The sequence below is a fragment of the Muscardinus avellanarius genome (genome assembly GCF_963383645.1).
Source record: "Muscardinus avellanarius genome assembly, chromosome: 2".
In the NCBI taxonomy this organism is placed as follows: domain Eukaryota; kingdom Metazoa; phylum Chordata; class Mammalia; order Rodentia; family Gliridae; genus Muscardinus; species Muscardinus avellanarius.
The window spans coordinates 47,224,619-47,252,168 of NC_137787.1; the positions used below are offsets into that span (position 1 = coordinate 47,224,619).

General features: G+C 37.4%; 1 protein-coding gene across 1 annotated transcript in view; it reads left to right on the forward strand.

Annotated features, from left to right (window-relative positions):
• HIBCH (3-hydroxyisobutyryl-CoA hydrolase) overlaps positions 1 to 26,552 on the forward strand; it is a gene marked incomplete at both ends in the record, with an annotated part of 78,624 nt that extends 52,072 nt beyond the window's left edge. The window contains 6 exons of the mRNA XM_080688918.1: positions 1 to 87; positions 3,255 to 3,313; positions 4,058 to 4,139; positions 21,616 to 21,735; positions 22,543 to 22,576; positions 26,437 to 26,552. Of these exons, the coding sequence (XP_080545044.1) occupies positions 1 to 87; positions 3,255 to 3,313; positions 4,058 to 4,139; positions 21,616 to 21,735; positions 22,543 to 22,576; positions 26,437 to 26,552 (498 nt within the window). The remainder of the gene's footprint in view (positions 88 to 3,254; positions 3,314 to 4,057; positions 4,140 to 21,615; positions 21,736 to 22,542; positions 22,577 to 26,436) is intronic.
• Positions 26,553 to 27,550: the final 998 nt, after the last annotated feature.

Genomic DNA, 27,550 nt, shown 5'->3' on the forward strand with positions numbered 1-27,550 from the left:
TTGGGTATGTTAGAGGAAGATTTGTTAGCCTTGAAATCTCCTTCAAAAGAAAATATTGCAGATGTCTTGGATGCCTACCATAAGAAGGTAATCTTGACAATCTTGGGTTTTAATTCATGGAAAAGTAAAGTGTTAAAAGAATTAGCAGTTGGCAAATATTATAGTTTTTAGATGTAAATAATCTTCGGAGGATTTATTTACTTGAAAACTAGGTGAAAGGATCAGTGTATCACTGTTCTTGGGAAAGCCATCTGATGAGATGGCTCCTTACTATGCAGTGCACAGTGTGACTTTGGCACTGCTGGTGAACGCCAGCTCATGCCCTTACGAGGATGTTTTAAACACAATGTGGTATTTCCATAACAGATTCAGTGTTTATACTACTTGTGGAGGTACTAAAGTGAAACTGATATAATATTAATATATATAACATATTAAAAATAAGACATTTTTCTAATAATAAAATTTAGTGCATTGTTTAATTCCTTACTTATGTTTTGAATTTTTTCTTGTAAAATATAAAAATACCACACAATTTTTAGTTAGACATTATGACTGAATATGTGTGTCTTCCTGAAATACCAATAAAAGAATAAAAATGTCATAAATTCATTAAGTCAAATGAAAGAGAAGATGAGACAATGGCAGACAGTGTTGTCCATATTTGGGAAAATTGAAAACAGAATGATAGAGATGGCTTAGCCCTGAGATGCTGACATCATGCTCAGGTAGAAGTCAAGAGGAATCAAGGTGATTCCTGCTGTAGACCCTGCTAAAGGAACCAGGTCCTTCTGAAGACTGGGTTGCAAGGCTGGGAAAGTTGTGTTTGCCTAGCATGTGCAAGGAACTGGTGTTTTTTTACACACTCCAGTGTTTAAAAAAAAAAACACAAAACACCAGACCTGAGTGTGGAGTAGGGCAGAAAAAGAGGAAGATTTCTTGTGTGTCTATGTGTGGGTTTGTTTGTTAGTTGAGATGGGGTTTTACTTTGTTGCCAGGATGGGCTTAAACTTGCAATTCTGCTGCCTCGACCTCTGAGTATCGGGGATCTCAAGCATGTCCCACCATGCCAAGCTAACTTGTAAGTTTTTGTAAGTAGCAATTAAGCCTCCCAAAGTTCTGTACAACCAAGAAGAGTTGTCTTCTCATAGCCTGGCCACAGAACAGAAACTTAACACTGAGACCAAGTCAGACAAGTCTAGCGGAGGGCAGGTGCATTGAGGTGCTATACAAAAAAGAGGTGGAGCCTCCTAAAAGGGAATACCTGTAGCCCCAATGTTTATCACCCCACTGCCAAGCAGTACATTGGAAGAAAAAGAAAGAACACCTATAGATATAGGTATTCATGGATCCCTTTATTATATACCTAAGTACTTGCCTGATCATCTTACAATGAATCGTACAATTGATGGTCCTAGAGTTATGGTTGACATTACAATCATATAAAGCTTTCTGCTTATGCAGGCTCATGCCTATAATAATCCTTGTATTTGAGAGGCTGAAATAGGAGGATTGCAGCTTTGAAGCTAGTCTCAGCAGATCCTCAACAGCTTAGGAAAACTGTTTTGAAATAAGATAAAACAGGGCTGAGGGTTTAGCTAGAGGTAGAATGCCCTCTGGGTTCAATACCCAGTGCCCAGGAGAAAAAAAGAAAAGCTTTACTTCTTCACAGAAAAATAAGTATTGCTAAACCAAAACAAAAAAATAACTAGGATAAAGCAGACAATGCAAGGAAAAAGAAACTTTGAAAACCTCACCTATATTGGTTAAGAGGACAGTACTTCATATATAAAATGGCAGATAGTTATAATGAAAAGAATTCACAGAATAAGATTTAAAACATGATAGATAGCAAAAGTGGAAAAAAATTCACAAAAAGTTGACAGTTGGGGAAAACTCTAAGAGAAAGAAAATGATAATGAGATGGAAAATGGGAGAGAATGGAGGCACAATATCTAAGTATTAGGAATTAATTACAGAGAAGATGAGGAAGGAAATGTTAAGAGACATAGTACCAAACAATTGTCCAGAACTGAAGAGCTCAAGTGCAGATTGGCAGGGCCACTGAGTTCTTGGTGCAATGAATGTGAATATAGAGCATATGAGAATTTCGTCCATTTTTGTCAGAGCGCATGACGGTCACTCATGTCATCAAGTTGGGCAAATATGGCATGACATATGGTTACCAAATGGAACAGCCCTACCAAAGAGTTCTGTTAAATTCCCAAGAGGTAGTGGGTAGGGAAGTTATCTTGGACAGCATCAGTATTTTTCTCAACAAAAAATAATCATTTGGGTGAGAATGTTGACAACATTTTGATAAACTTTTTTGAAACTAAGAAAAAGTTAAGTCAGGTAAAAGAATATGGGTGAAAGATGTTTTGATTTAGGTGATCTATTTAATAGTCACAATTTAAAATTTAATAAAGATAACTAGGAACCATCCAAAGTACTAAATTCATAAGTATAAGGTAGGAGAAATGTAACCTGCAGGGCACAGATTTGAAAAAAAAAAAAAAGAAAAGATAGTGTTAATTGATTTGAACCAGTCTAAATAAGCTGCATAAAATTTGGCTAACCCAGTTAGCATATTAGTAAAAGTATAAGGGCTGGTGGAACTTGATTGTACTCTGCTTTGATCCAGCCTCTTCTGCAGCTGAGGTATGTGTTCTTTTCTGTACAAATGACCTTGTTAAACTGAGACTTGTTCATAGGAAGAACTTGGTTCGTGAGTGGACACAAAATTGTGCCATATGAGAAATTATTAAAGTGAAAGAAAATAATTAGAAATATAAACACGAGAGGACTGATTTTTGGTCCAGAAAAAAAACAACAAAAGCTTAATTACAATAGTTGTTCAAGTATGTGTGAGCTTCTTAGAGAAGTACTGTTTTCTCTCTCTGAATGTTGAAGCTGTGGGGATACCAGGAATGTAATAGAAATTTCTCGATCAGAGAAATTGGGAAAGATAGCTTCTTGGTCCCTTATGAACCTTAGATTCATGGGTGGATTTAAATGATAATGTGTGTGTGTGTTACATATAATAAAAATGCAAGAACTATTTTGGTTTTGTCACTTGTTACTTTAGAGTACTAGATACTGTCTGAATTTCAAGCATATGGTGGTATTTATTTATGAAACTGTTAGATATAATTTGAATGCGATGATATGTTACAAAGGATATCATTAAATATGAAATTTGAAGATTTTAAAAAGATTTGAGTTTCTTCAAATTGTTTATTTTTTCCAAACAGTCCAAGAATGATCAAGACAAATCTTCTGAACTTGAGGGACACATGGATAAAATAAACAGGTAATTAAAAAGATAATTATATCTATTCTTTTGGAAAGACTATGTTAAATTGAATTTGCTAACACTGTAATTATATTGTATTTGGTAATGCACTGAATTCTGAGATCATGTAACATAGTGCTTTTATCTTCATTTACCTTTGAAAGCAACTTCTTGCCTCTCTTTCAGGGGGGGAAATAATCATTATATTTAAATAATCTTTCATGCTAATTCAATTAATGCAAAATGTCTGTTTCTTAAAGTGGGAAAGAAAAGATAGGAAATAATATTCAATTAAATTATTTTGTATCTTCTTTATAAAATTATCTTCTTTGAAGAGCTTATTAAGCCAGTCAGCAAAAGTTTTTTTTATAGTGATTTGAGAAATTGACAGATTGGCCTAAAGAATAAAAAAGAAGAGAGCTATTGGAAAATAAGACACCCACAATACACCATTTCTTCATCTTTAGAAGCATCAGCTTTTCTATAGTTGAGCTATTTATTTACATACAAGTGCCATAGAGGCAAGGAAATAAATGAAGAAAGAAAAGATTTAGGTTTTATTTTTGCACTAGTGATAGTAGACTGCAAATACCCTTACCTAAGGAACTAATGTGCTATTACATCATCTTGTAAAATAGGCTGGAAATTCTTTTTCATTATTGGAAAGAGGCTGGAGGACAAGCCTGTGTTCAGATTTGTTGATGGCTTAGAAATAGGAAGTCACTCGCACTTTGATGAAATCACATGTTTTTGCCTCTATAGTTGTTTTTCAGCCGATACTATGGAGCAGATTATTGAAAACTTACAGCAAGATGGTTCCCCTTTTGCACTAGAGCAATTGAAGGTAATATATGGATCCTTTCTGCCTGCCCTGCTTATGGTGGTCTTAGGGAACCCTCTCTGAGGGGTGTCGCTGCACAGTGCTGGTGACATGGTGAGCAGCAGTTCCACCAAGCCTTCACCTAAACACAGTCTACCTGCTGGCTGTTGTCAGCGAAGCCAAGCTGGTTTTATGTCCCTTTGGTGTAACAGAGAAGGACTGTAGCGGCCAAGAGTCATTTCCAAAACCATTTTTATTAGTAGGGTTGGGTCACTGAAGAATAGTGCCCTGATGATATATTGCAATTATATTAACCTATGAATCCTGCTTACTGTGCAGTTTATTTAAAATAGCATGAGACTCCTTCTGCTGCCATAGCTAAGTCTTAAATAGTGTTTCTCAGAATTAGGACACTCTGATCTTTCTACAACATAACTGATAATAGAGGAAACAGTGTTTGGGTATAAATGTCTGCTCATTGGGTATTGACATTCTTGGACCTACCATATGATTATAAAAGTGTGGTATTTCAGATTTCTAGACAGAGAAAAGAAAAAGTATGTATCTTTATGTAGAAGAGGTGTTTTCGCTTGTCTTTATCTGATAATATTTTTCTATGTAAAGATACAGTTACAACACATTAGTTCTCTGGAAGCTTGTTGACAAAGAAATTTAATAAAGTCTTATCTGTAAAGAAGAAAAGATTTCCTCATTGTTACTACGTTCTTAAAGGGGAAACCCCAAGCTATTTTGTCTGCTAGGATTTTATTCAGTCTTAGAATTTTATTAATTTCCAAAAACAGGCATAAACTAGAGTAGACAGATTAGCCGGTTATTTCCCTAACTAAAAAAAAAGTAAATTGTCATTGTCAGCAATGTTTAGGATTGTTTGCATAAATGTAGATAATTTTATATTTCAAGGACTTTGACTATAAGTCAGAATCTTGTTTCCAAAGCAAGAATAGAAATTAGTATTCTTGAGGCTGAGGGTGTAGTTCAGTAGTAGAGCAGTCGCCTAACACACATAAGATCCTGTGTTTGATTCCCACCACCACCACCAGAGAAAGAAGAGAGAGAGAGGGAGGGAGGGAGGGACAGAGAGAGAGAGAGAGAGAGAGAGAGAGAGAGAGAGAGAGAGAGAGAGAGAGAGAGAGAGAGAGAGAGAGAGAACATCAGCTTCATTTTTTAAAATATGCTTTTACTGGTGCATTGTAGTCTCACATCATAATATAGTTCAGATGATGGTGCCGTACAAGCACACAGTACTTGGTGGGCTTTCCCCAGCTCCCCCCTTATTCCACTCCTTCCCTGTACAGGATATTGAGATTGGCATTAGTATTCTTACATATCTACCTAACATCAATGAAAGCGTTTCTGTTGTTGATTCTCCTTCTTCTCCTCCCCTGGACCACCTCCCCGGCTCCATTGGAGTTTCTGCTCCATTATCTGAAGTCCCTCTTGTATTCCAGTTACTCCCTAGCTTGCGCATGTGAGAGGAAGCATATGGCCCTTCACTTTCTGTGACTGGCTAATCTCACTTAATATGATGTTCTTCAGGTCTATCCATTTTCCTGCAAATGGCGTAATTTTGTTCTTCTTTATTGCTAAGTAGAATCCACTTGTGTGTATATCCCATAATTTTGTAATCCATTTATCTGTTGACAGACATCTAGGTTTGTTCCAGAATTTGGCTATTATGAATTGTGCTGCTATAAACATGGCTATGCATGTATCACTATAATATTCTGATTTCAGTCCCTTTAGAAAAATAACCCAGGAGTGGTACAGCTGGATCCTACGGTCTAGCTGGATCCATTCCCAGTTTTCTGAGGAATCTCCACACTGATCTCCATGGCAGCTGCACTAATTTGTAAACTAACTTCATTTGAATGTAGTTGTGTAGCACATGACCCCATAGGCTGTATAATGTCACTTTAAAACAGTACAGATACTCAGTAACTTCTTATTATAAAATCACTGGATTATCCCCACACTGAGGAATAGAAACCAAGTGGTCTTTCAGTGTTTTCCCATTCCTTTGGCTATATGATTATTCAGCATTCAGAGGAGTACTTAGTAATGATTATCACAGCTAGCATTCACCATAAGTACTGTTACTGGAAGCATAGATTTTCAGTTTTTTTATTCAGTTGATGTATAGCTCTGGTGAATGAATGTGACTTCAAAGGTTAATCTCTGCTGGGAACAACATGATGTGGGGTCAGAATATTAGATATAGGGCTTCTTTTAATTATTTTGGGTGTATTTATTTTGGATTCCTGTCTTCCTTCTGTAGGTCAGTTAGAGCAGTTGCCTAACATGGATAAGGTCCTGTGTTTGATAGTAGATAATAGTGGTTATAGCTATCTACTCACGTCTGCAGTTCTTTTCTCTCCAAGATTGACTGTGAGGAAGGGCACATTTTTTTCTGTGTATTTGTAACTATTACATAAAACATACATTTAAAAAATACTTTCTTAGAATAAGTTTTTATTACTAATTATTATAGGGTAGTATATAAAGTTTAAAAATAACAAATAGGGAAACTTTTAAATTCTTTACAGCTGATGGAATCTTCATAGTGTTTTATTTATGATTTCTTGTGTCTTTTCTTAGCTTTCCCTCCAAAGCCTCATTATACCTTTATTTATTTTTTTCTTTGAATTCTTAAGGTTGGAATTCCTCAAACTTCCTCTTCTCTATTTTGATGTAGGTTGTTTATAGTGTCAAATAATCCATAAAGTTTATACTAATGGGCCATTTAAGTGCCCTGAATAATATATAGGTGGCTTATATTAGGGAAATCTTAACCAGTGTTCGTGTGTGTGTGTGTGTGTGTGTGTGTGTGTGTGTGTGTATGTGTATGTGTAAGATATGTAATAATTACCATCTAAACCATTTTTAAGTGTGTATCTCAGATTAGTATAGTCATGTCATGTTGCTGTGAAACCAACTTCCAGGATATTTTCCTCTGGCAACACTGGAACTATATATTAAACAATAGTTCTGCATTTTACCTTCCTCAGAGTCCCTGGAAAGCCTTTCTTTATTTATAGTTTCTATGAATTTTAATAACCACATACTTGGAATCATACAGAAATTTTCCTTTGTGACTTATTTCACGTAACATAATGCCATCAAAGTTCATCCATGTTGTAACACATGCCTTAATTTCCTTTCTTTTTAAGACCAAATTGTACACCATTGCATGGATATATAACATTGTGTTTATCCATTTGTCTGCTAATAGATACTTGGGTAGCTTCCACTTTTGGCTGCTGTGAATAATGCTGCTATGAACATGGGTGTAAAATATCTCTTTGAGACTGTGCTTTTAATTCTTTTCGACATGTACCCAGCAGTGGAATTGCTGGATCACATGGTCATTCTGTTTTTAATGTGTTGACAAGTCCCTGTACTATTCCACAGCAGCTGTTCTATTTTATGTTTCCAACAACAGTGTGAGGGTTCCATTGTCTCAAAATCCCCACCAACACTTGTCATGTTTTCTTTATTTTTGAGAGTACCCATCTTAATGGCTATGCAGTGATAGCTCATTGTCATTTTGATTTGAACTTTCCTAATGGTTAATGATTTTGAACATCTTTTCATGTTGGATGGCCTTTTGTATGTCTTCAGAGAAATGTAAAGACCCAATAGTCTCTTTCCTAGAGATTTACCTAGGAAAAATGTAAGCATGAGTTCACATAGGTGCTTATACTTAAATGTTCATAATAGCTTAAGTTGTAACCAAAAACTAGATTCAGCTCAATGCCCACTAACTGCTGCATGAATAAACATATTGTGTTAATACTCATAAACTAGAAATAGTTCTTATCTCTAAAAAGGAGTGAGCTGCTGATACATGTTCAGGAGCATGGATGAATCTCAGATGCATTATATCAAGTGAAGAAAGGCAGACACAAAGGACTGCTTACTGATTGGTTGTTGTTGTTGTTGTTGTTTTGGTGGTACTGGGGTACCTAGAAGCCCGTCTACCTCCGGGCTACACTCCCAGACCTATTTTTTATATCTTTTATTTGGAAACAGGGTCTCCTAAGCCAGAGCAGCTGGTTTTGAACCTGCGTGATCCTCCTGTCTCCGCTTCCCAAAGCGCGGGGATTACAAGCGTGCGCCACCACGCCTGGCTACTGATTGGTTTTTATGACACTGTAGAAAAGGCAAAACTAAAGACAGAAAACAGATCCGTTGTTAGAGGTTAGGGCTAGGGTAAGGAGAGTTCTTTGAATTAATGGAAATATTCTGTATCTGGATTGTGGGAATAATTATACAACTTCACATTTATCAAAACCTATAAAACTATAAAATAAATTTTATATATAAATTATACATCAGTAAAACTTTTTAAAATGACAAATTATTATTTACTTTAATTATCAAATTTATGTCCTAAATTAGCTTGATCTGTAAGAGTGTGATATTTATTAAACTATCCATTATATTATATTGCTTATTGCTATAAATAACAACTTAATGGCGGTGAGGATAGATAAATTGTGCCTTTGGGGAAAGAGTATAATAAACCCTAGGGATCATTCATCAATTTATATAGATTTTTTTTTTTTAGTTCACTGATGGACCTTAGTGACTTTATATCTTAATTAGTCAGGAGCATTTAGGATATCATGAAGTATCAGTACTTGGCATCTTTATATACCATCTTTCCATTTTATTTAAATTGTTAATGCATTTCAGAAACTACCCAGAAAGTCTCAGATCAGGTTGCAAAATGCATTCTTCTTGAACTGGCTCAATGCCTTTTACAGTAGATAAGAAAGAAATTGTAGTGCTGTGTCTTTAAGTAGAGTGATTTTTTATGTTTGTATATATTTCAGAATGACACAAATATATTAAAAATAAAAATGCTTTTGTGAATTTGCACTGATCAGTCAAGTGCACTTTAACTTGTAGTTTAAATATTTTGTATTTGTTTTGGTTTATTGTCAGTCTGAATACTTCTGAAAAAGACTTATAGACATAAGTTAAGAATGTATAAGATGGTTATTTAGAAAAATATTCACAATTCACAGTAATATATAACTTAAATATGACTGATTTAAACTAGTTAAAAATTTTAACAAATCCTACCTAGTAGGATGTAGCAGGGATTTTGCTGCTTGGTTTTAAAATGACAAGTGATTTGATTTATTGCTCTTGGATTAAATTCTACTTTCAGTTTAGTTTCATTTGTCCTGAGGGTGAGAGCTAAGAGCTATTTCCCATTTAAGCCTTACAAAAACATGGCACAGCTTTGGCTCTTTTGTGACAATGTTGTAAAACACAATAAAACAACAGTGTTTTTCCATACAGGTCTCTGCTTCCCTTTGGTCGTCCTTTTCCTCTTGGGTCATTTCCCCTCCACCACTTCTGCCTTGGAGTGATAATAGCAGTTCCCTTGGCCCTGAGTCTCTAGGCAACTATCACAGAGCAGTTCCGTGACAGACGGAATGAGTGGAGGACTGGGTCAGGTGCCATTCTGGCCACTGAACCACAACAATGACATTCTAGTCTTTGTTCTCTGGTAATTCACAATCTAGTGGAGCAGACACATAAAATGAACACCTATAATACAATATAATAATATCTGCTGGCTTGCACAGATTATTACAGGTGTCTGTATCATGATGGAGGGATTATGAAAGGTTTTATTGAGAAACTGACCTTGGAACAGAGTCTAAAAGATGAAGTAAGTTGCCAGGTGGTGGAGTGTACTCCAGATAAAATAAGCCACATACTCAATGGGCGGATGTTTGGAGAATGCAGAATGAGGAACTCGGACCAGGTATCAAAAAATGTGGCCCAAAAGATGATTTGGACCAGATAGTAAGGGTCCTTATACTAAAGAGCTTGAATTTAATGATTTTTTTCTGAGTATATGTATTTTAAGAATTTGTAGTTTTGAAGCATAACATACAGAACAATATAGAAATATTTATAAATTACATTTTCACAACAGAACATGACTCAGAATGAATTACAGAGAAATACAGAAATAAATATTTATAGTTTGCATTTTTCACAACAGAACATGACTCAGAATGAATCACTGAGACCCCAAATGTCCCACTGTGTCACTCCCAGTCAGTTCCTCTCCCAGAAGAGCATGTTTACTGACTTGGGTTTGAGTTTTATGGAATACTAGTTTTGTGTCTCACTGCTTTTGCTCCTCATTTGATCTGTGAGCTTTCTCCACATTGTACCTATGCAGCAATAGTTCATTTTCATTGATATGAGCACTCTGTGATGTATCACCTGAATATTTTTCTACTGTTGGACATCTGCGACAATTTTCAGGCTTTTACTGTAAGAATTAGTGCTGCTTTGAACATTTTTGTTCATCTTTGGTAATTTAGATATAGTTTTTTAATGACAAATTATGTTTCTATTAGTTTATTGTCAGTTTGAATACTTCTGAAGAAGATTCTATTGTAATACATCTCTACAGTATTGCAGAACCATCAGGCATGCATAAGCTTATTACTGTCAAATAGTTTTCCAGTACGGTTGTACCCATTTCAATTTCAGTACTAGTTGGCTCCACATTCTGACCAACCGGTGATGTTCTTTTTCATTTGAGTCATTCTGGGTCTATGAAACAGCATTGCATCATGGTTGTGATTTGCATTTTCATGAGATTAATGCATTGAGCATTACTTTATATACTTATTGTTCATGCGGATATCCTTTCTTGGGAAATGCCTGTTAAAAGTTTACTATTACTATTAATTTATAGGGATTTTTAATATATTCTTGGTATATCTTTGGGTATATGTGCTGCATATTACCTTCTATCTGTGACTTGCCTTTTCTCTTGATGGTGCCATATGATAAACTGAAACAATTTTAATAGTAATCAGCTTCCCCCTTTTTTTCCCTTTATGGTTCTTTCTTTTTTTGTCCTGTTAAACAAATCATTGGCCACCCCCGCAAGCTATCAGGTAGTAAAATGTGTCACATGCTAAGGCTTCAGGATCCTTAAAAACATTAGAAACTAAAAGGTAATAGGTCATTGCCTTCCATGCCCAGGGTCCCCCCAAAACCCATGAGATGGTGATGCACTAGCATGGCTCAGGAGACGTGGCCTATAGTTGTAGTCATTCTGGTAACATAGGAAGCAGAATGAGCAAAGGTGAAGGCACATGGGGTGAGGTCTGGAGGAGACCAGGCATAAGCTTCCCGGAGCCTGCCCAGTGGAGTCACATGGGTCCTGCATAATTCCTCTAGCATCTAGTTAAGGTGAAGTGCACAAAGCTGTCACTGGAACTAGACCTTTAGGTGCTCTCTGCCTAGCCCACACCAACATTCCAGACTTCCAGCAGGAAAGCAGAGGTTGTCTTCCATAAATGTGGTATGTTCTTCTATTTAATCAGGTCCTCATGAATTTCTCTCAACATAATTTTCTTTGTAAAAGACTTTCATTTACATATTTTTATTGAGTTTATCCATATCTATTTGGTGGGTTTTGATTCATTTGTAGATATCATTTTAAAATTAATTTTTATTTGTTGATATGTAGAAATAAAACTGAAATTAAATTTTGTATATTAACCTTGTATCCAATGTCTTGGCTAAACATTAGGGAGAGTCTTTTATTATTTGCAGACTACCTTGAATTTCATATGTACATGGTTTGATCTTTTCTACTTCCCTTCTTTTTCCTTCTCCTTTTTTCTTATTTCTCACTTTCTCTTCCCATCCCTCCCTCTTTTCCACATTCCTGTTATTGTGCCACCTCCCTTGGCCTTCTTTACTGTCTAACACCTTCAGCCAAATGTTTGATAGAAATGATGATAGCCGTCTTTGTCTTATGCCCAATCCCAGGAGGAAAGCTTTAAGAACATAGTTATTGATTGCTGTAGGTTTCCTATGGATATTCCTTATTAATATGAGGAAGTCCTTTCTATTCCTAGTTGGCTAAGAGGATTTTTAAAATAATTATTCTGAATAAGTGCTGGATTTTATCATTCATACTTTTTTTGCAGCCATTGAGATGGAAATACACCTCCAGCCCTTTTTATTTTTATTTTTATTATTTTTGGTGGTACTGGGGTTCCTGGAAGCCCTTCTACCTCCGAGCTACACTCCCAGACCTATTTTACATTTTTTTATTTGGAAACAGGGTCTCTTAAGCCAGCGAGGCTGGCTCCGAACCAGCGCGATCCTCCTGTCTCCGCCTCCCAAGCGCGGGGATTACAAGCGTGCGCCACCACGCCCGGCGGCCCTTTTTATTTTTACACAGTCTCATTAAGTTGCTAAGGGTCTCACTAAATTGCCAAGGCTGTTCTCAAACCTGTGATCCTTCTGTCTTAGCCTCCCAAGTACTGAGATTACAGGTTTGTGTCACCATGCCCAACTTCACTTTCATTTAAATTATCAAATTTATTAGAAAAGTTGTTCATCATACCTTTTAATGTCTTTAGTACCTACAATGATCTCTTTTTTACTACTATTTACCCCCCCCCCCACTATCTGTGTATACTTTATTTTTTCACCTTTGTATTTGCAGACTTTTTATTGGTCAGAATTCTTCACTGTAGAAAGGAAATAAAAAGGCTTTGGAGGGCCCAGGTGAAAACTGTTTAATTTATCCATAAGAACAGGAAACGTACAGGGAAGGGAACTATTAAAATATAGAGAGAAGGTGTTGAGAAGATTCGGGGCAGTCATAAGTGAGAAGTTTCATTCTATAATGTAGAACAGGAATTCACTTTGGATTTCCAATATCTGTTGATTTAACATTATTTTCATGGACTTTTTTTTTCAGTACTGGGAATAGAACCTAGAAATAGAACCTGGGATTACAAACATGCACCACCATTCCTTACTTCATGGACTTCTTAAAAAGCAATTAGATATAGACTATTTTAGATTTTTAAAAAAAAAAATCTGATTATCGCCGGGAGTGGTGGTGCACACTTGTAATCCCCGCGCTTGGGAGGCAGAGACAGGAGGATCACGCAGGTTCGAAGCCAGCCGCGCGTGCTGGCTTAGGAGACACTGTTTCTAAATAAAAATGTAAAAATAGGTCTGGGAGTGTAGCCCGGAGGTAGAAGGGCTTCCAGGAATCCCAGTACCACCCCAAAAAAAAAAAAAATCTGATTATATAAGTTGCTTCTAACTATACTGTCTTTATTTTTATTTTCTATGTATCATTCGCCCTTGTAGAATACAGTATTTCTATTCAAAATGCTTTCTGTACTCTTATGTAATTTATGTTTTGACCTGGTTTGCACAGATTTCTCTTGTGCCTTGAAAGTGTTCAAAAATATTTGCCATTCAAATTAAAATAGTTCTGCACTATCATATGAGCAAATGATTTATCCTGTCCCTCTGATCTTTATAATGTGGAAACCTCATTGAATGCTTCGTAAGTGGCTTACCACTTACTGTCTGTGGCTTACCACTTTTCTCTCAGTGATATTTTTGGCCATTTGAAGAAGGTTTTCAGAAATTATGGTTTGGGTTTCTTATTGGAGGGATTAGAAAGTTCATCTCATATCACTTAGTAGATTTGAAATACATCATGGAATTTCTTCAGAGAAGAGCAAAATTACACCCCTGTATATTTATCTGATACCTTTATGTATTCTTTTGAATTAGATAGGATAAGTCAAATTGATTCCCTTTAATAAGTCTCTTAAGTCCTCATTTCCTATTCAATGTCTTTATTGTCTACTTAGTGGAAGTCAGTATCAACTCTATTTTTAAATACTTTTAAAAAATAAAATAATCTAAATATACATGAATTCCAAACTGTTAGAGTTTTGAATTAGGGTTCTCTAGAGAAATAGAACCAATAGGAGATAGATTGTATACATGTATGTGTATCTTTGTGTGTGTGCTATAAATATATACATATGTGTATGTGTATGTATGTATGTCTAGAAAGAGATTTATGGTAAGGTATTGGGCTTAAGCAATTATGGAGGCTGAGTTGTCCTATAATCTTCTGCCTGTAAGCTGGAGACCCAGGCAAGCCAGTAGTTTAGGTTCTAGTCCAAGTTTGAAGGAGTGAGAAGATTGATGTCCCAGCTCAGAGTCTGGCAGGGAGAGAGAGAGAGAGAGAGAGAGAGAGAGAGACAGACAGACAGACAGACAGACACAGTCTAATCCAATCTTTTTTCATCTTTTTTGTTTTATTCAGGACCTCAACAGGAAGAGTCGGCTGCTTTATTTCATCTAACAGTTCAAACGCTAATCTCATTCAGAAACCTCACAGACACACTTGGCACACTCAGTCATGTCTCTGGTCATCTCCTGAGACAGTCAAGTTGACATGTAAATTTATAACAGGTTCTTTCTTTGGGGATTAAATATGACAGAGCCTAGATATTTAAAGACTATTTAAAATGACATCCTTATTAAGGAGAAAACCCTAAGGACCATTTTCTGAAATCACATCTGTGAATGAGAGGAAATGTAAGGGCCTGTGAACACTGACACTCCTTTTTTTTTTTTTTTTTTTTTTTTTTGTCTTTCTTTTTTTTTTTTTTTTTTTCTATTTTTTTTAATTTTTAATTGGTGCACTGTATTCATACATCATAGTGGGATACATACTTTTGTAGATATACATGCACACATTGCCCAGTCAGCCCCCACCCGAACCCCACCCCGTTCTCTCCCTATCCCCCCCTCCTATGCTTGGCTTAGTAGTTGACATCTAGTATTATAGCAATTTATCCAAAATTAAAAATGATAATCTCTCATAACAGTTTCATTTGTCTGATACCAAGCTTTTGATGGCTTAAAGATAACATTTCAATATTTCTTTTTGCTTTCTTTCTTACCAGAGAATCTATTTTTTTCTATTTTTTAGGTGAAAATATCATATATTTATATATTTATTTTTCAGAAAAAAAAATCTATCCTAATATGGAATATGGAGTCTAGGTACCCACATCGATCTTGAAAAAGAACAAAGCTAGAAGATATATATTTTCTGATTTCAAACCATATAAAGCTACAATAATTGAAACAGTGTAGTACTATTCTAAAGGCAGATATATAAACCATTGGAGTTAAATAAAAGCCTAGACCTAAATTCTTCCCTATATTGTCAAGTTATTTTTGACAAGGTTTCCACGAACATTTGGTGGTGGAAATAATAATTTTTTAACTAAATATTGTTGAAACATAATAATTACATGGAAAAGAATAAAATTGGACCCTTACCTAATCCCATATACAAGTATTAACTCAAAACAGATAAAAGACCTAAATATAAATCTTAAGACTATAAACTTTTAGGAGAAAATCTGGGTCATAAAACCTCACAACATTGAAATTGGCAGTGATTTCTTGGTTATGATTTCAGTGGCACAGGCAACAGAAGAGTATACAAACTCCCTAAAAAATAAAAAAACATATTGTATATCCAAAGACAATGTAAACAGAGTTAAGAGTTACTAATAGAATGGGATAAAATATTTCCAAATGCTATATCTGAAGGTATATTAATATTCCAACTAGAAATCCTAAAAATTAACAACAATAAAGGCAAACAATACCCTTTAGAGATAGGTAACAGACTAACATAAATAATGAATCTCCACAGATAACCAGTCTTAGTTGTCTGTTGGATGGGAAATCTTGTTTCTCTGGTTCTGGTGTGTGTTACCTATTTCTTCTTTGTACTTAATCTCTTTGAGTATTTTCTCTAGTGCTGGTTTTGAAGACATAAATTCCCTCAGTTTCTGTTTGTCATGGAAGCTTCTTATTTCTCCATCTAATTTGATAGAAAGTTTTGCTGGGTAGGAAATTTTTGGCTGAAAGTTGTTTTCTTTCAAAATTGGGAATATGTTACTCCAAGCCCTTCTGGCTCTCATAACTTGGTTTGGGAAGTCTGGAGTGATTCTAATTGGTTTGCCTCTGAATGTCACTTGGCCCTTTGCTTTTGTTGCCTTTAAGATTCTCTGCTTGGCTTCCACATTGGTCATTTTGACAATTATGTGGCGTGGGGATCCTCTTCTCCGATCCTGTCTAAAGGGAGTTCTATAAGTTTCCTGGACCTGCGTATCGACCTCTTGCTCTATGTCTGGAAAATTTTCTGCTATTACTTCCTTGAAGAGATTGTTGATCCCTTTAGTTTCACTTTCTTTTCCCTCCTCTATTCCAATTATTCTTAGGTTAGCTCTCTTAAAATGGGCCCATATTTCTTCAATATCAGATTCCTGCTGTCGGATATTTTTTCCTAGATTAGAAACTATGCATTCATTTTTGAAATGATCATCTTCTAAGAGCGAGATTCTGTTCTCCATGTGTTCTAATCGGTTGTTTGTGCTTTGAATTGAGGCCTTTACTTCATTAATTGCATCCTTTATCTCTCTTTGGCTCTCTCTGAGTTCTTTTCGAAGCACCTCTATTATTTCTACAGTTATTTTCCTGATTTGATCTTCTAGAAATCTCTGATTTTCTGTTTTATCGGGTTCTGATGTTGTGGGGTTGTGAGCATTAATTGCTCCAGTATTATTCCTCTTTCCCATGATTTCGGAAGTTTGTGCCTTCTCTGGGTTCTTCCCTTGGGTCACTATGACTTCACTTAAGGTGCTCTGGATCTCGAGTCAGTAGTATCTCAGACCCCACTATTCCTTTACTGGGTTTTATCACAGAGTCTCGGACCCAGAGAGTCGATAGAGGCTGCTTTAGACCGTGGGGGGTGCCAGGTTGCACGTTCTCCTATGGTGTGATATCACTGCCACCGCCCCTCTCCCACTGGGTCAAGTCCCAGTGAGTACAGTACTGGGATTTCTCCGCTGTGGCCCGCAATTTGACTCACTGTTCTTGAGTACGCAGATGTAGCTGTCAACACTGACACTCCTTGGTAGAGTTCCTTTACTTGTATGAACAGACATATCGAATGTTCTCATTTTACCAGTAGTCTTATAGCACACTGGTTTTGTTGACAGTGCATGTCACGGTGTAAGTTACTGGGTATTCTGGGAGATTCCTAAGGGGAGGAGTAGAGGCAGTATCCTGAGGTTTGCTCTTAGAAATTCCTCAGGACTTGATAAATTTTGTTGAAAGAAGGGTTCCTAGGATTCTTACCCATTAGACAGGGATTATAGGGCCATCATGCTCTTTGAGTGCAAGAACCATGTCCTGTTCATTGCTGTCTTCCCTAAAGTGTCTAAGTCTAATGCATAGTATATACTCAGTACTGTTGCTGGGTTGAGATCAGAATTCTGTTGATTGAGCCGAGCATGGTGGCGCATATTTGTAATCCCAGTACTGGGGAGCCGGAGACTGAAGGATCCAGGGTTCATAGCCAGCCTCAGCTACTTAGTGAGGCCTTCCACAGCACAGTAAAACCCTGTTTCTATATAAAGAGCTGGGGGTACCACTCAGAGGTAGAATGCCTCTGGGTTTCATCCCAGTACTAATATATATATATATATATATATGATAAAAATAAAGGTATAGGAAACAACTCATCTTTAAGTTGGTTGGAATGTTGACCAGTATGTTAGAAGAAGTAGAAATATAGCCAGGTGTGGTAGCACACACTTGTGATCCCAGTATTTGGGAGGCTGAGACATGAGGATCACAGGTTTGAGGCTAGCCTCAGCTACTTAGTGAGGACCTTTGCAACTCAGTGAGATCCTGTTTTAAAATAAAGAATAAAAAATAGGGCTGGGGATGTAGCTAGGAGGCAGAATGCCCCTGGGTTCCATCCCAGTACCAAAAAAAAAAAAAAAAAGTATATTCACTGGGTAGTATGAGTATGGAATTATATCAGTGCATATTTCTGTCACATCTAAAAATCCAAGTCCTAGCCGGGTGTAGTGGTGCACGCTTGTCATCCCAGCATTTGGGAGGCTGAGACAGGAGGATCACGGTTTGCAGACAGCCTCAACTACTTAGTGAGGCCCTTTGCAACTCAGTGAGACCCTGTTTCTAAATAAAGAATAAGAAATAGGGCTGGGGTATATCTCGGAGGTAGAATGCCTCTGGGTTCCATCCCCAGTACTGAAAAATAGGTTTGGGGTGTAGCTTAGAGCCAGATGCCCCTGGATTCCAACCCCAGTGTGCCACACACACGCACACACACACACACACACACACACACACACACACACACACACACACGTCCTAATTGTTCATCAGGCTTCCCAGAATAGCCTGTGTTTCCTTCCCATTGAAGCCATATTATAGGAGCTCTTTTACCTCTGTTCATCTTCCCTTCTTTTGATTCTTCCCACATGTTCTCATTTCTTTGCCAAGGGAAACATCCATGTCTGTGTTCTCATTTCATTCTTTCCTTTCTCCTCCAGGAACTAATTACATCAGTCATTTCCCTCTTTCAGTATTTTCAATTTTATTTTCCTGAGTTAGCAGCACCTTTTGTTTTGGTATTATTTTTAAAGCTTTCCTACTCTTAAAAAACAAAACAAAACAACATTATAAAGCCTTTCTCTGTCCTTCGTTTTCCTCAGGCTAGCTACCATACTGACTTGTCTTTACAAAACCATGTGAGTTGTTTGTTTGCTTGCTTTGTGGTGCTGCGCATGGAACCCAGGGGCATTCTACCTCCAAGCTACACCCCCAGCCCTATTTTTTATTTTTATTTTGAAACAGGGTCTTATTAAGTTGCCAAGGGCCTCACTAAGTAACTGAGGCTGTCTACGAACCACAATCCTCCTGACGCAGCCTCCCAAGTGCTGGGGTCACGAGTGTGCGCCACCACACCCGGCAGAACTCGATGTTTCAGTCACCTCTATTTACTGCCTGATGTAGTGTCCTCTTCTTTGTCCTTTTCTTTTTGACTTCTCTCCAGCCTTTGACATTCTTGAATACTTTTGCGGCTGTATATCAGGAGAGAGGCTTTGAGGTTCACATCCTTGGGATTGGACTCCTGCTCTTCCACTTTTGCTATATGACCATGGGCAAATTCCTATCAGGGCCTGTTTTCTTCATCTGTAAAACGGACATATCACCTCCTTTCCCAATGTGTGACTAATCATGTCAAAGTAATTATTTGATAACTAGGAGAAATAAATATTCCTTTTCTTTCCTGTTTGTTGGGTTTCTGACACATTGCACTATTCTTACTGCCATACCATTTTTGACACAAGTCGTAGAATCATTTCTATTTGACAAATAAGGAAGCTAAGATTAGTCATCTAGGAAATGGTGGAGCTGGGATTCCAACCCACAGAACACTGGTCCGAGGCTCTAAAGTATAAACTCATGCTGCATTGTCATCATACTGAGTTGCTGGAAACTATAGAGGTAGCTTGGTTGTCAGTACACCCTTCTCTCATTATATGATGTCTGTCTTACAAAAATATCTTTTTGTTTGTTTGTTTGGTGGTACTGGGGTTCCTGGAAACCCTTCTACCTCCGGGCTACACTCCCAGACACCTATTTTTTTATATTTTATTTGAAAACAGGGTCTCTTAAGCCAGCGAGCCTGGCTTTGAACATGCGCGATCCTCCTGTCTCTGCCTCCCAAGCATGGGGATTACAAGCGTGCACCACCACGCTGGCTACAAAAATATCTTTTGATAATTAATACTTCATAAAATACCTGAACAAACAGAGCTTTTAATTTATTTTTTATTTTATTTCTTTGGTGGTACTGGGGATGGAACCCTTCTACTTCCGGGCTACACTCCCAGACCTATTTTATATTTTATTTAGAAACAGGGTCTTTTAAGCCAGCAAGGCTGGCTTTGAACCTGCGCGAACCTCCTGTCTGCCTCCCAGGCCCCGGGGATTACAAGCGTGCGCTACCACACCCGGCAAAACAGAGCTTTTTAAATGAGATTTACTTCTCATTTTTTTAGTAGTGACTACTACTAATAAATGGGGCCTTTGAGTGGCCAATTTTATTAATTGGTAGTCAACTGAAGAGGTATAATAAAAGACAGATATTTGTGTTTTGCAAAATCAAGATGGAACCAAGAAATAGAAATCCTAAGTAGTTAACTCTAATGGTAGTGCTGAGGGATTATTGTGAGTTTGTATACTGCAACATTGTTGATAAGGGAATTGTGGCTTAATGGATCTTGCACACCACAAAAGCCAGAAGGTGGCTATGTAAGCACATCCTTTAGCATTGTGAATAGTTATTCCAAGTATTCACCTGAGATAATATAGATATTGCCCCTATGAAGAAATCTGGTGCATTTGTAAGCAAAATAGTTCTGTTGTCTGCTTGCCAAAGGACAGATCTAGCGCTGTATACAGATGGCTGTGGAGGTGTTGCCATCTCCAAGACCTGTATCCAGGAAGGTGAGACCATGCAGTGGAATTGCTGTCATTAAGTGGGATAATATTCATGGAGTGCCCAACTCAAAAACTGAATTCCTTTTATGAACCAGTTTTATAAAAGCCCTTAGTAATTTATCTTTCTTTCTTTTTTCTCTTCTCTTTAGCAGCACTGTAGCTGTAGGTGGGCCTTTGAACTTTCTTGGACTGGCCCCATATAGTGGTTTATCTAATTAAGCTCTGGCAACTGCTAGCTAAGGTTCTATCCCAGCCTGTTCTTTGTTTGCCAGACTTGTGACTGTTACAAAGACTATGGAATTTTGAAGTGGAGATTTTTTAAACTCACAACGTTTAAGCCTTTGAGACAGTCATTCATCAATCAGCTAAAAACTGTATTTTGCAGTTGTTCAGCTGTCAGATGTACAGGGCATGAAGTGGACCTCTTCCATCATCAGCCAGGTAGTCGGAACCATATACAGGTATTGGAACACCAGTAATAGCATCTCTCAGCTCAAAACAAATAGCAAATGGCACTGCAGTTGAGGAGTCAGGTCTATAATTGTTATTTTATTACATACTGTAGGAGAGTGTCTCGTGGTAGCTTGAATTGCTTTCTCCTCTCACTTCAAGGTTAAATAGGTGTATATTATAGGTGAAGATTCCAGTTCAGTTAAGATACTTCCAGAGCCATGTAGTGGGAAGGGAAAGCTACTGTATTCTTCTCCTTCACTGTCTTTACATTGTAAGATAAAATGTACTCTGTGAGTACTACTTTATGAATAGTACTGGTTTATAATGTGTACCTTAATTTTATTTAAATGTAATCACTATTTGCTAGGCATACTCCAGTGTGTGTGTGTGTGTGTGTGTGTGTGTGTGTGTGTGTGTGTTACTGGGGATTGAACCCAGGGGCATTGTACTTCCAAACTACACCCCAACCCTTTTTATTATTTGTTTTCAGACAGGTCTTGCTGGGTTACTGAGGCTAGTCTCAAACTTGTGATCCTCCTCTCAGCCTCCTGAGTACTAGGGTTATAGATGTGTGCCACTGTGCTCAGTACGTCTGTTTATTTTTGTAAGATGAGAGAACTCTGATTTGCTGCTTTGGCAGGATTAGGCCAAGGTATAACCCTTTATGAGACTTTGGCATAAGAAAGTAACTCTAAGGGGCATATTTTAATATGATTTACATAGAAATTCACCTGGTTAATAGGCAATTAAGGATCTATTGGGCTACAGCTAATAATTTTTTTTTTTTTTTACCCAAAAGGTGATTAAAGGGAAGTCTCCAACATCCCTAAAGATCACACTGAGACAACTCAAGGAGGGGTCCGCAAAGACCTTGCAGGAGGTATTCACTATGGAATACCGGCTAAGTCAAGCGTGTATGGTAAGAATTCTTAAATATTGTTTTAGTTAAGAACGTAATATATGTTCATTGTGCATTGTGTAGAACATGTAAAATACAGAAAAAATAAGCAAGAAAATCAAAACTGCCTTTAAATTTACTCAATGAAAACAAACAGGCCAGTAAGCTTTAGGTGTGTGGGAATATTTATACATAGATTATTATTAAGCCTTTATGCTGTAGCACGCATATTTGTATGTAAGTGTAAGAGGCCTCTAATTCATGTGGAATTCAAAATAGAAACGGACAATTTTTCAGGTACTGTCTTTGACCTTGGTAAAGAAGCATAAATGCTCTAAATGAGAATTCCTTCATTGGTAAAATCAGAAATATAACTATTACTTATAAGCAGATATTAATTTCATATAGTATATATTATCCATAAATACACAATGAAAAGTATTGGTTTGTTACATATTTTAGGTGATAGATTACCATTGAAAATACCATTGAATCTGGGGTGGGGAGGAGGCATTTTCCAGGGAAGAAGACCGCATAAATGGACTGGGGGGACTGGCTGTCTGAAGAATGGATTGAAGCCAGCACAGGTGGGAGGGATCATGGATCAGAGGCCCTCAGGAAGATAAAGGATGTGGGCGCATTTGAGCAATAAGATTTTAGGAAGCTGTGATCAAAAAGTGGGTTGGCAGAGGCGTTCCTGTTGCTGAATGTCCTGTCCTGGTTCAAGCTCTGGTCCTGGGAGAGAAGGCCGCAAATGGATGGAAAGAGATCACCAAGAGCAAGGATGCCCAGAAACGTCCATTGAACTTCTTTTTCTTTTCTTTTCAGAGAGGTCATGACTTTCACGAAGGCGTTAGAGCTGGTAAGTGGTACATTGTGTGTCCTTCTTCACTCTCAAGGAAATAGGATTTCTGAGCATATGCCGTTAATTAAAGATGGTAGTTGTTTTATTAGTGAATATTAAACCTATATGAAGACTGCCAAGTTGTGTGTGTGTGTTTTAAAATATGACCATCTGGAATATAAGGAAAGGTCAGTCTTTATTATTAAAGTTCACATAACTCGGTCCCTGCTCTCTAATTTATTTGTAAGAAGTAATCCTGCTCCTCATGGATTGCCCCGTGAGCTTATAAACTCCTCCTGCTGCTAAAACCCTTGAAAGGTGCATTTATGCCCTGTGGAAGTCCCTCAGCTCTCCTTCCCTTCCTCTCTTCTTTGTTACTGGCCTGGTAAAAATGGGCAGTAGTTGAACCCTACCACCCATCTCCTTGCCTGTACCTGAGCAGTTAAACATTGGCGGGAAAAAACAGATGACATGATACTTCCCATTTGGGCTTCTCATCACCAAAATCGGCTTATTAGAAAAAAAGAAGTGAAGTAATTGATGTTTTTCTCCAACAAAGTTGCAGTAATTTTTTTATGTATCATCCTTTTCGCCATAGTTAATTTGTAGTTTAAAATAAGTTGTTTTTCTCTGCATGTATTTTGCATATCTAATTTTACTATTCATTTAAATATAGCACAGACTCCGGATACATTTTTTTATCTGAATAAAAGGTTATGATCTCAGAATTCTAAGATCGATAAACACCAGTCACTGTTGTAGAATTTTTTTAATTTCTGGCATGATACAGTATTATAAGAAATAAGCACTGGGTTCAAATCCTTTTGAAAAACAAATGAGGTTGAGTCTGAACAGATAGTTACGTGTTTTATAGAAATACGCATTTCCCTTATTGATTATCCACAAATTCTTCCTGCATGTGATTATTACACAGAGCTCTGAATACATAGGCCCTGTACACTACTACGGTCATGTTGCTAAGGCATTCATTTTATGACAGCTCTTCAAAAAGAAAGGTATTATTTTTAGATAAACACTTTAAGAAAAAAGTTGAAGACAAGCAGCTTTAGAGTTCTGATTCATGAACAAGTGATTATCAAACTACTTTTTTTGTGTGTGTGTGGTACTGGGGATTGAACCCAGGGGTCTTTTATCTTTGAGCTACACTCTCAGTCCTATTTTTTATTTTGAAATAGGGCCTAGAACTTGTAATCTTTCTGTCTCAGCCTCCCAGGTACTGGGATTTCAGGCAAGCACCATCATACTCAGCTAGCTGTCAAGCTACTTTTTTTTTTTTTTTTTTTTGGTGGTACTGGGGATGGAACCCTTCTACCTCCGGGCCACACTCCCAGACCTATTTTATATTTTATTTGGAAACAGGGTCTCTTAAGCCAGAGGGGCTGGCTTCAAACCTGCGCGATCCTCCTGTCTCCGCCTCCCAAGCGCGGGGGGATTACGAGTGTGTGCCACCACGCCCAGCTACTTTTTTTTTTTTTAATGAAAGGATATTGCCTTCTCTTTTAGCATAACTTCCTTATTCAGAAAACAACATCTGTTTGGGATAAAACTGTTTTGTGTCCTTGCTACAATTTACCACCTATGAAAAATATTAGTAAATTAGATAAAATTAGCAAACCAGAGAAACACTTAACAATTCTTACTCTTAACATTTAGAATAAACAACTTTTAGTAACAGAAGAAAATAAAAATGGATTGTCTTCATAGAGCTAAGTATCTACTAAATGGAGTTTGAATGAGTGTCTTAGGAAACTTTCTAAAAAACATGAGCTGCTACATGGCAAGAATTTAAGTGCTATCTATTCTAGGCAAAATGTTTTGTTAGCATGAAATAAAATAGCACATAGATTTGGTTAGTATTCTCTTTTCTTGTCCATCAGTAGAATTTGAAAGAGGTAGATAGCATTGCCCAGAAGTCTTAAAGGGGAAGAGAATCTGTGGAAAGTTTCCCAGATTATTCTAGGAAGACAAAGAATGTACAGCAGAGGATATGACTATAATTTCAAAACACTATCTAGGTAACATTCAAATTGGCTGGAATCCATGCTTAATATCACTACTAGCCTCATTTGGGAGTCCTATAGTAGACAGCCAAACCCTAACAAACTCCAGTGTCAAGCCGGGCTTGGTGATGCATGCCTGTGGCCCAGCTACTCGGGAGGCTGAGGTGGGAGGATCATTTGACCTCCACAGCCTGGTAACACAGAGACCCCATCTCAAAACAAAACAAAAATAAAAATACCTACAGTGCCCACATTCATGTAGAAAGCTTCCTCCTCTCCACATACCAAGGCAATCTTCTTCCTTGGTTCCCAGGGTACTTTTTAAAAGAGCTTTTTAATATATATATATATATATATTTGGTCCTGGGCATGGAACCCAGGGTCCTCTACTTCCGGGCTATACCCCCGACCTATTTTATATTTTATTTTGAAACAGGGTCTCACTAAATTGCCGAAAGCCTCAGTAGCTGAGGCTGGCTTCAAACTGAAGCCTCCCAAATATTGGGATTACAAGGGTGCCCCACCACACTTGGCAAGAACTTTTAAATTGGGTGTTTCCAGTTCTGCATGAGTTTGTATAAATATTCTCCATTATTCACTAGAATTGTATACATTTTAAGTATGATTGAAATTTTCTATTATAGTCTTACTTTTTAATGTTTTAGATAATAACCGAGTTACATGCAGCTATAAGAAATAATATAGAAGCCGGGTGTAGTGGCACATGCCAGTAATCTCAGTACTTGGGAGGCTGAGACAGGAGGATCACAGGTACAAGACCAGCCTCAGCAATTTGGTGAGACCCTGTTTCAAACCAAGAAATAAAATAGGGCTGGGGATGTAACTTAGAAGTAGAATGCCCCTGGATTCATTCCCAAGTACCATAAAAACAAATAATAGAGATCCTGTATACCCTTCTCCCAGTTTCCCAGATGATTACATCATATAGAAATATGTGTACTGTCACAACCAGGAAATAGGCATTGCTCATCTTTTACTTTTTAAGAAGGGATGACAGAAGCCGGGTGTGGTGGTGCACACTTGTAATCCCAGTACTTGGGAGGCAGAGACAGGAGGATTGCAAGTTCAAAGCCAGCCTCAGCAGCTTAGTGAGGCTCTTAGCAACTTAGTGAGACCCTGTTTCCAAATAAAATATAAAATAGGTCTGGAGGTATAGCTCAGAGGTAGAAAGCCCCTGGGTTCCATCCTCAGTACCATACCAGGAAAAAAAAAAAAAAAAAAAGGATGACAGATTGCATTGCACAGTCCTGTGGGGATATTAGATGGCAATGCTAAGTGATGACCACACTGAAATGGGAGACGTAGAGGGTTTCAGGATAACCTGACAGTGGTCTGGTTTTTAAATTCAGACTGTCTGAACTAGAAGACTTGGCAGAACAGCAGTATCCACATTTAATTATACATAGTCTTTTTTCTTCTACCGTGATTTTCCTCTCAAAACCATACGAGGGGAGGTTAGATCCAGGCCCTTTGCCCTCCCTTCAAGCTCACCAGCACTGGGTTTAGATGTTATATAACATGGAGATTTCACCTGTGATTTTGTTTAAAGAAGGAAAAGGAGGTTTAAATCACTGGATTAGTTCAGTGGGCTTAATTAAAGCTGGAGACATGATGCTTAGGAGGTGAGAAATAGCCATACCAGTCGTTGAAAGAATACTGCTATCTCTCCAGATTCATTGAGGGTCTAGTTTAGAATAAACATGTACAAAAACTTAAACTTTGCAGAAAAAATAATGTGCTATTAAAATATGCCTAGTATAAGACATTTTGACACTTCCATAATTAAAATCTGATGCCAGAAAGAAATGTCCTAACATCTGTACCTTCTTTTGACAGTTTTAATTGATAAAGACCAGAGGCCAATGTGGAAACCAGCTGATCTAAAAGAAGTTACTGATGAAGATTTGGATAGTTGCTTTAAGTCTCTGGGAAGCAATGATTTAAAATTGTGAAGTGACTGTTGTTTTCAAGTATAGTTTGGAGCAGGGGATGGCAAATCAGTGCGTGGGCCCAGCACGGTCTGCAGCCTGCAAACCAGAGAGGCTTTCATTTTTAAATGGTCAAAAAATCAAAGATTAATATTTCATGACATTTGGGAATTATATGACGCTCAAATATAGGTATCCATAAATAAAGTTTTATGAGAACATAGTTGTACTCATCTGATTACGTGTTATCTATGGCTGCTTTGATTTGAGTGTTTTCAACTGAGGTTGTATGGCCAATGAAGCCTAAAATATTTACTGCCTGGCTCTTGTCAGAAAAGTTTGCCGGCCCTTGTTTACTTTTTTTTTAATTTAGTTTTTATTTTATGTGGAACATGTTGAAAATGTTATACATTCAGACTGTGCCCCCCCACTTCCCCTTCCTCCCTCCCAACAAGTGTCCAGGCTAACCATGCTATATTCATACTTTTACACATATTCGGATGTAGCTTCTTCATTAATCAACCTCAGCCTTCTTCGTTCCTATCCTTCCATTTTAGCTTTGGTAAGATTTCTCCTCCATTGTCTGGAGTCCCTCTGGTATCCTTAATACTCCCTAGTTTGGCCAGCCCTTGTTTTAGGAGATGGGAAAATTTAAAGGTCTGTAGAGATTTCTTCAGTTATTACATTGAATTGAAACAGGAACTATATGTTTGGCTTTCAGTATGGTTTATAAATTGATTAAACAAACTTAGGTGTGGATTATAAAAAATACTGAAAAAAAGTTTTAAGATCCTGTGTTAATTCCTCATAGAATTTCATTCTTTATGAGAATGCATTTTATTTTTTTTATTTATTTATTTTTTGGTGGTACTGGGGTTCCTGGAAGCCCTTCTACCTCTGGGCTACACTCCCAGACCTATTTTCTGTATTTTTGAAACAGGGTCTCTTAAACCAGCGCGGCTGGCCTCGATCCTCCTGCCTCTGCCTCCCAAGCGCAGGAATTACAAGCGTGCGCCACCACG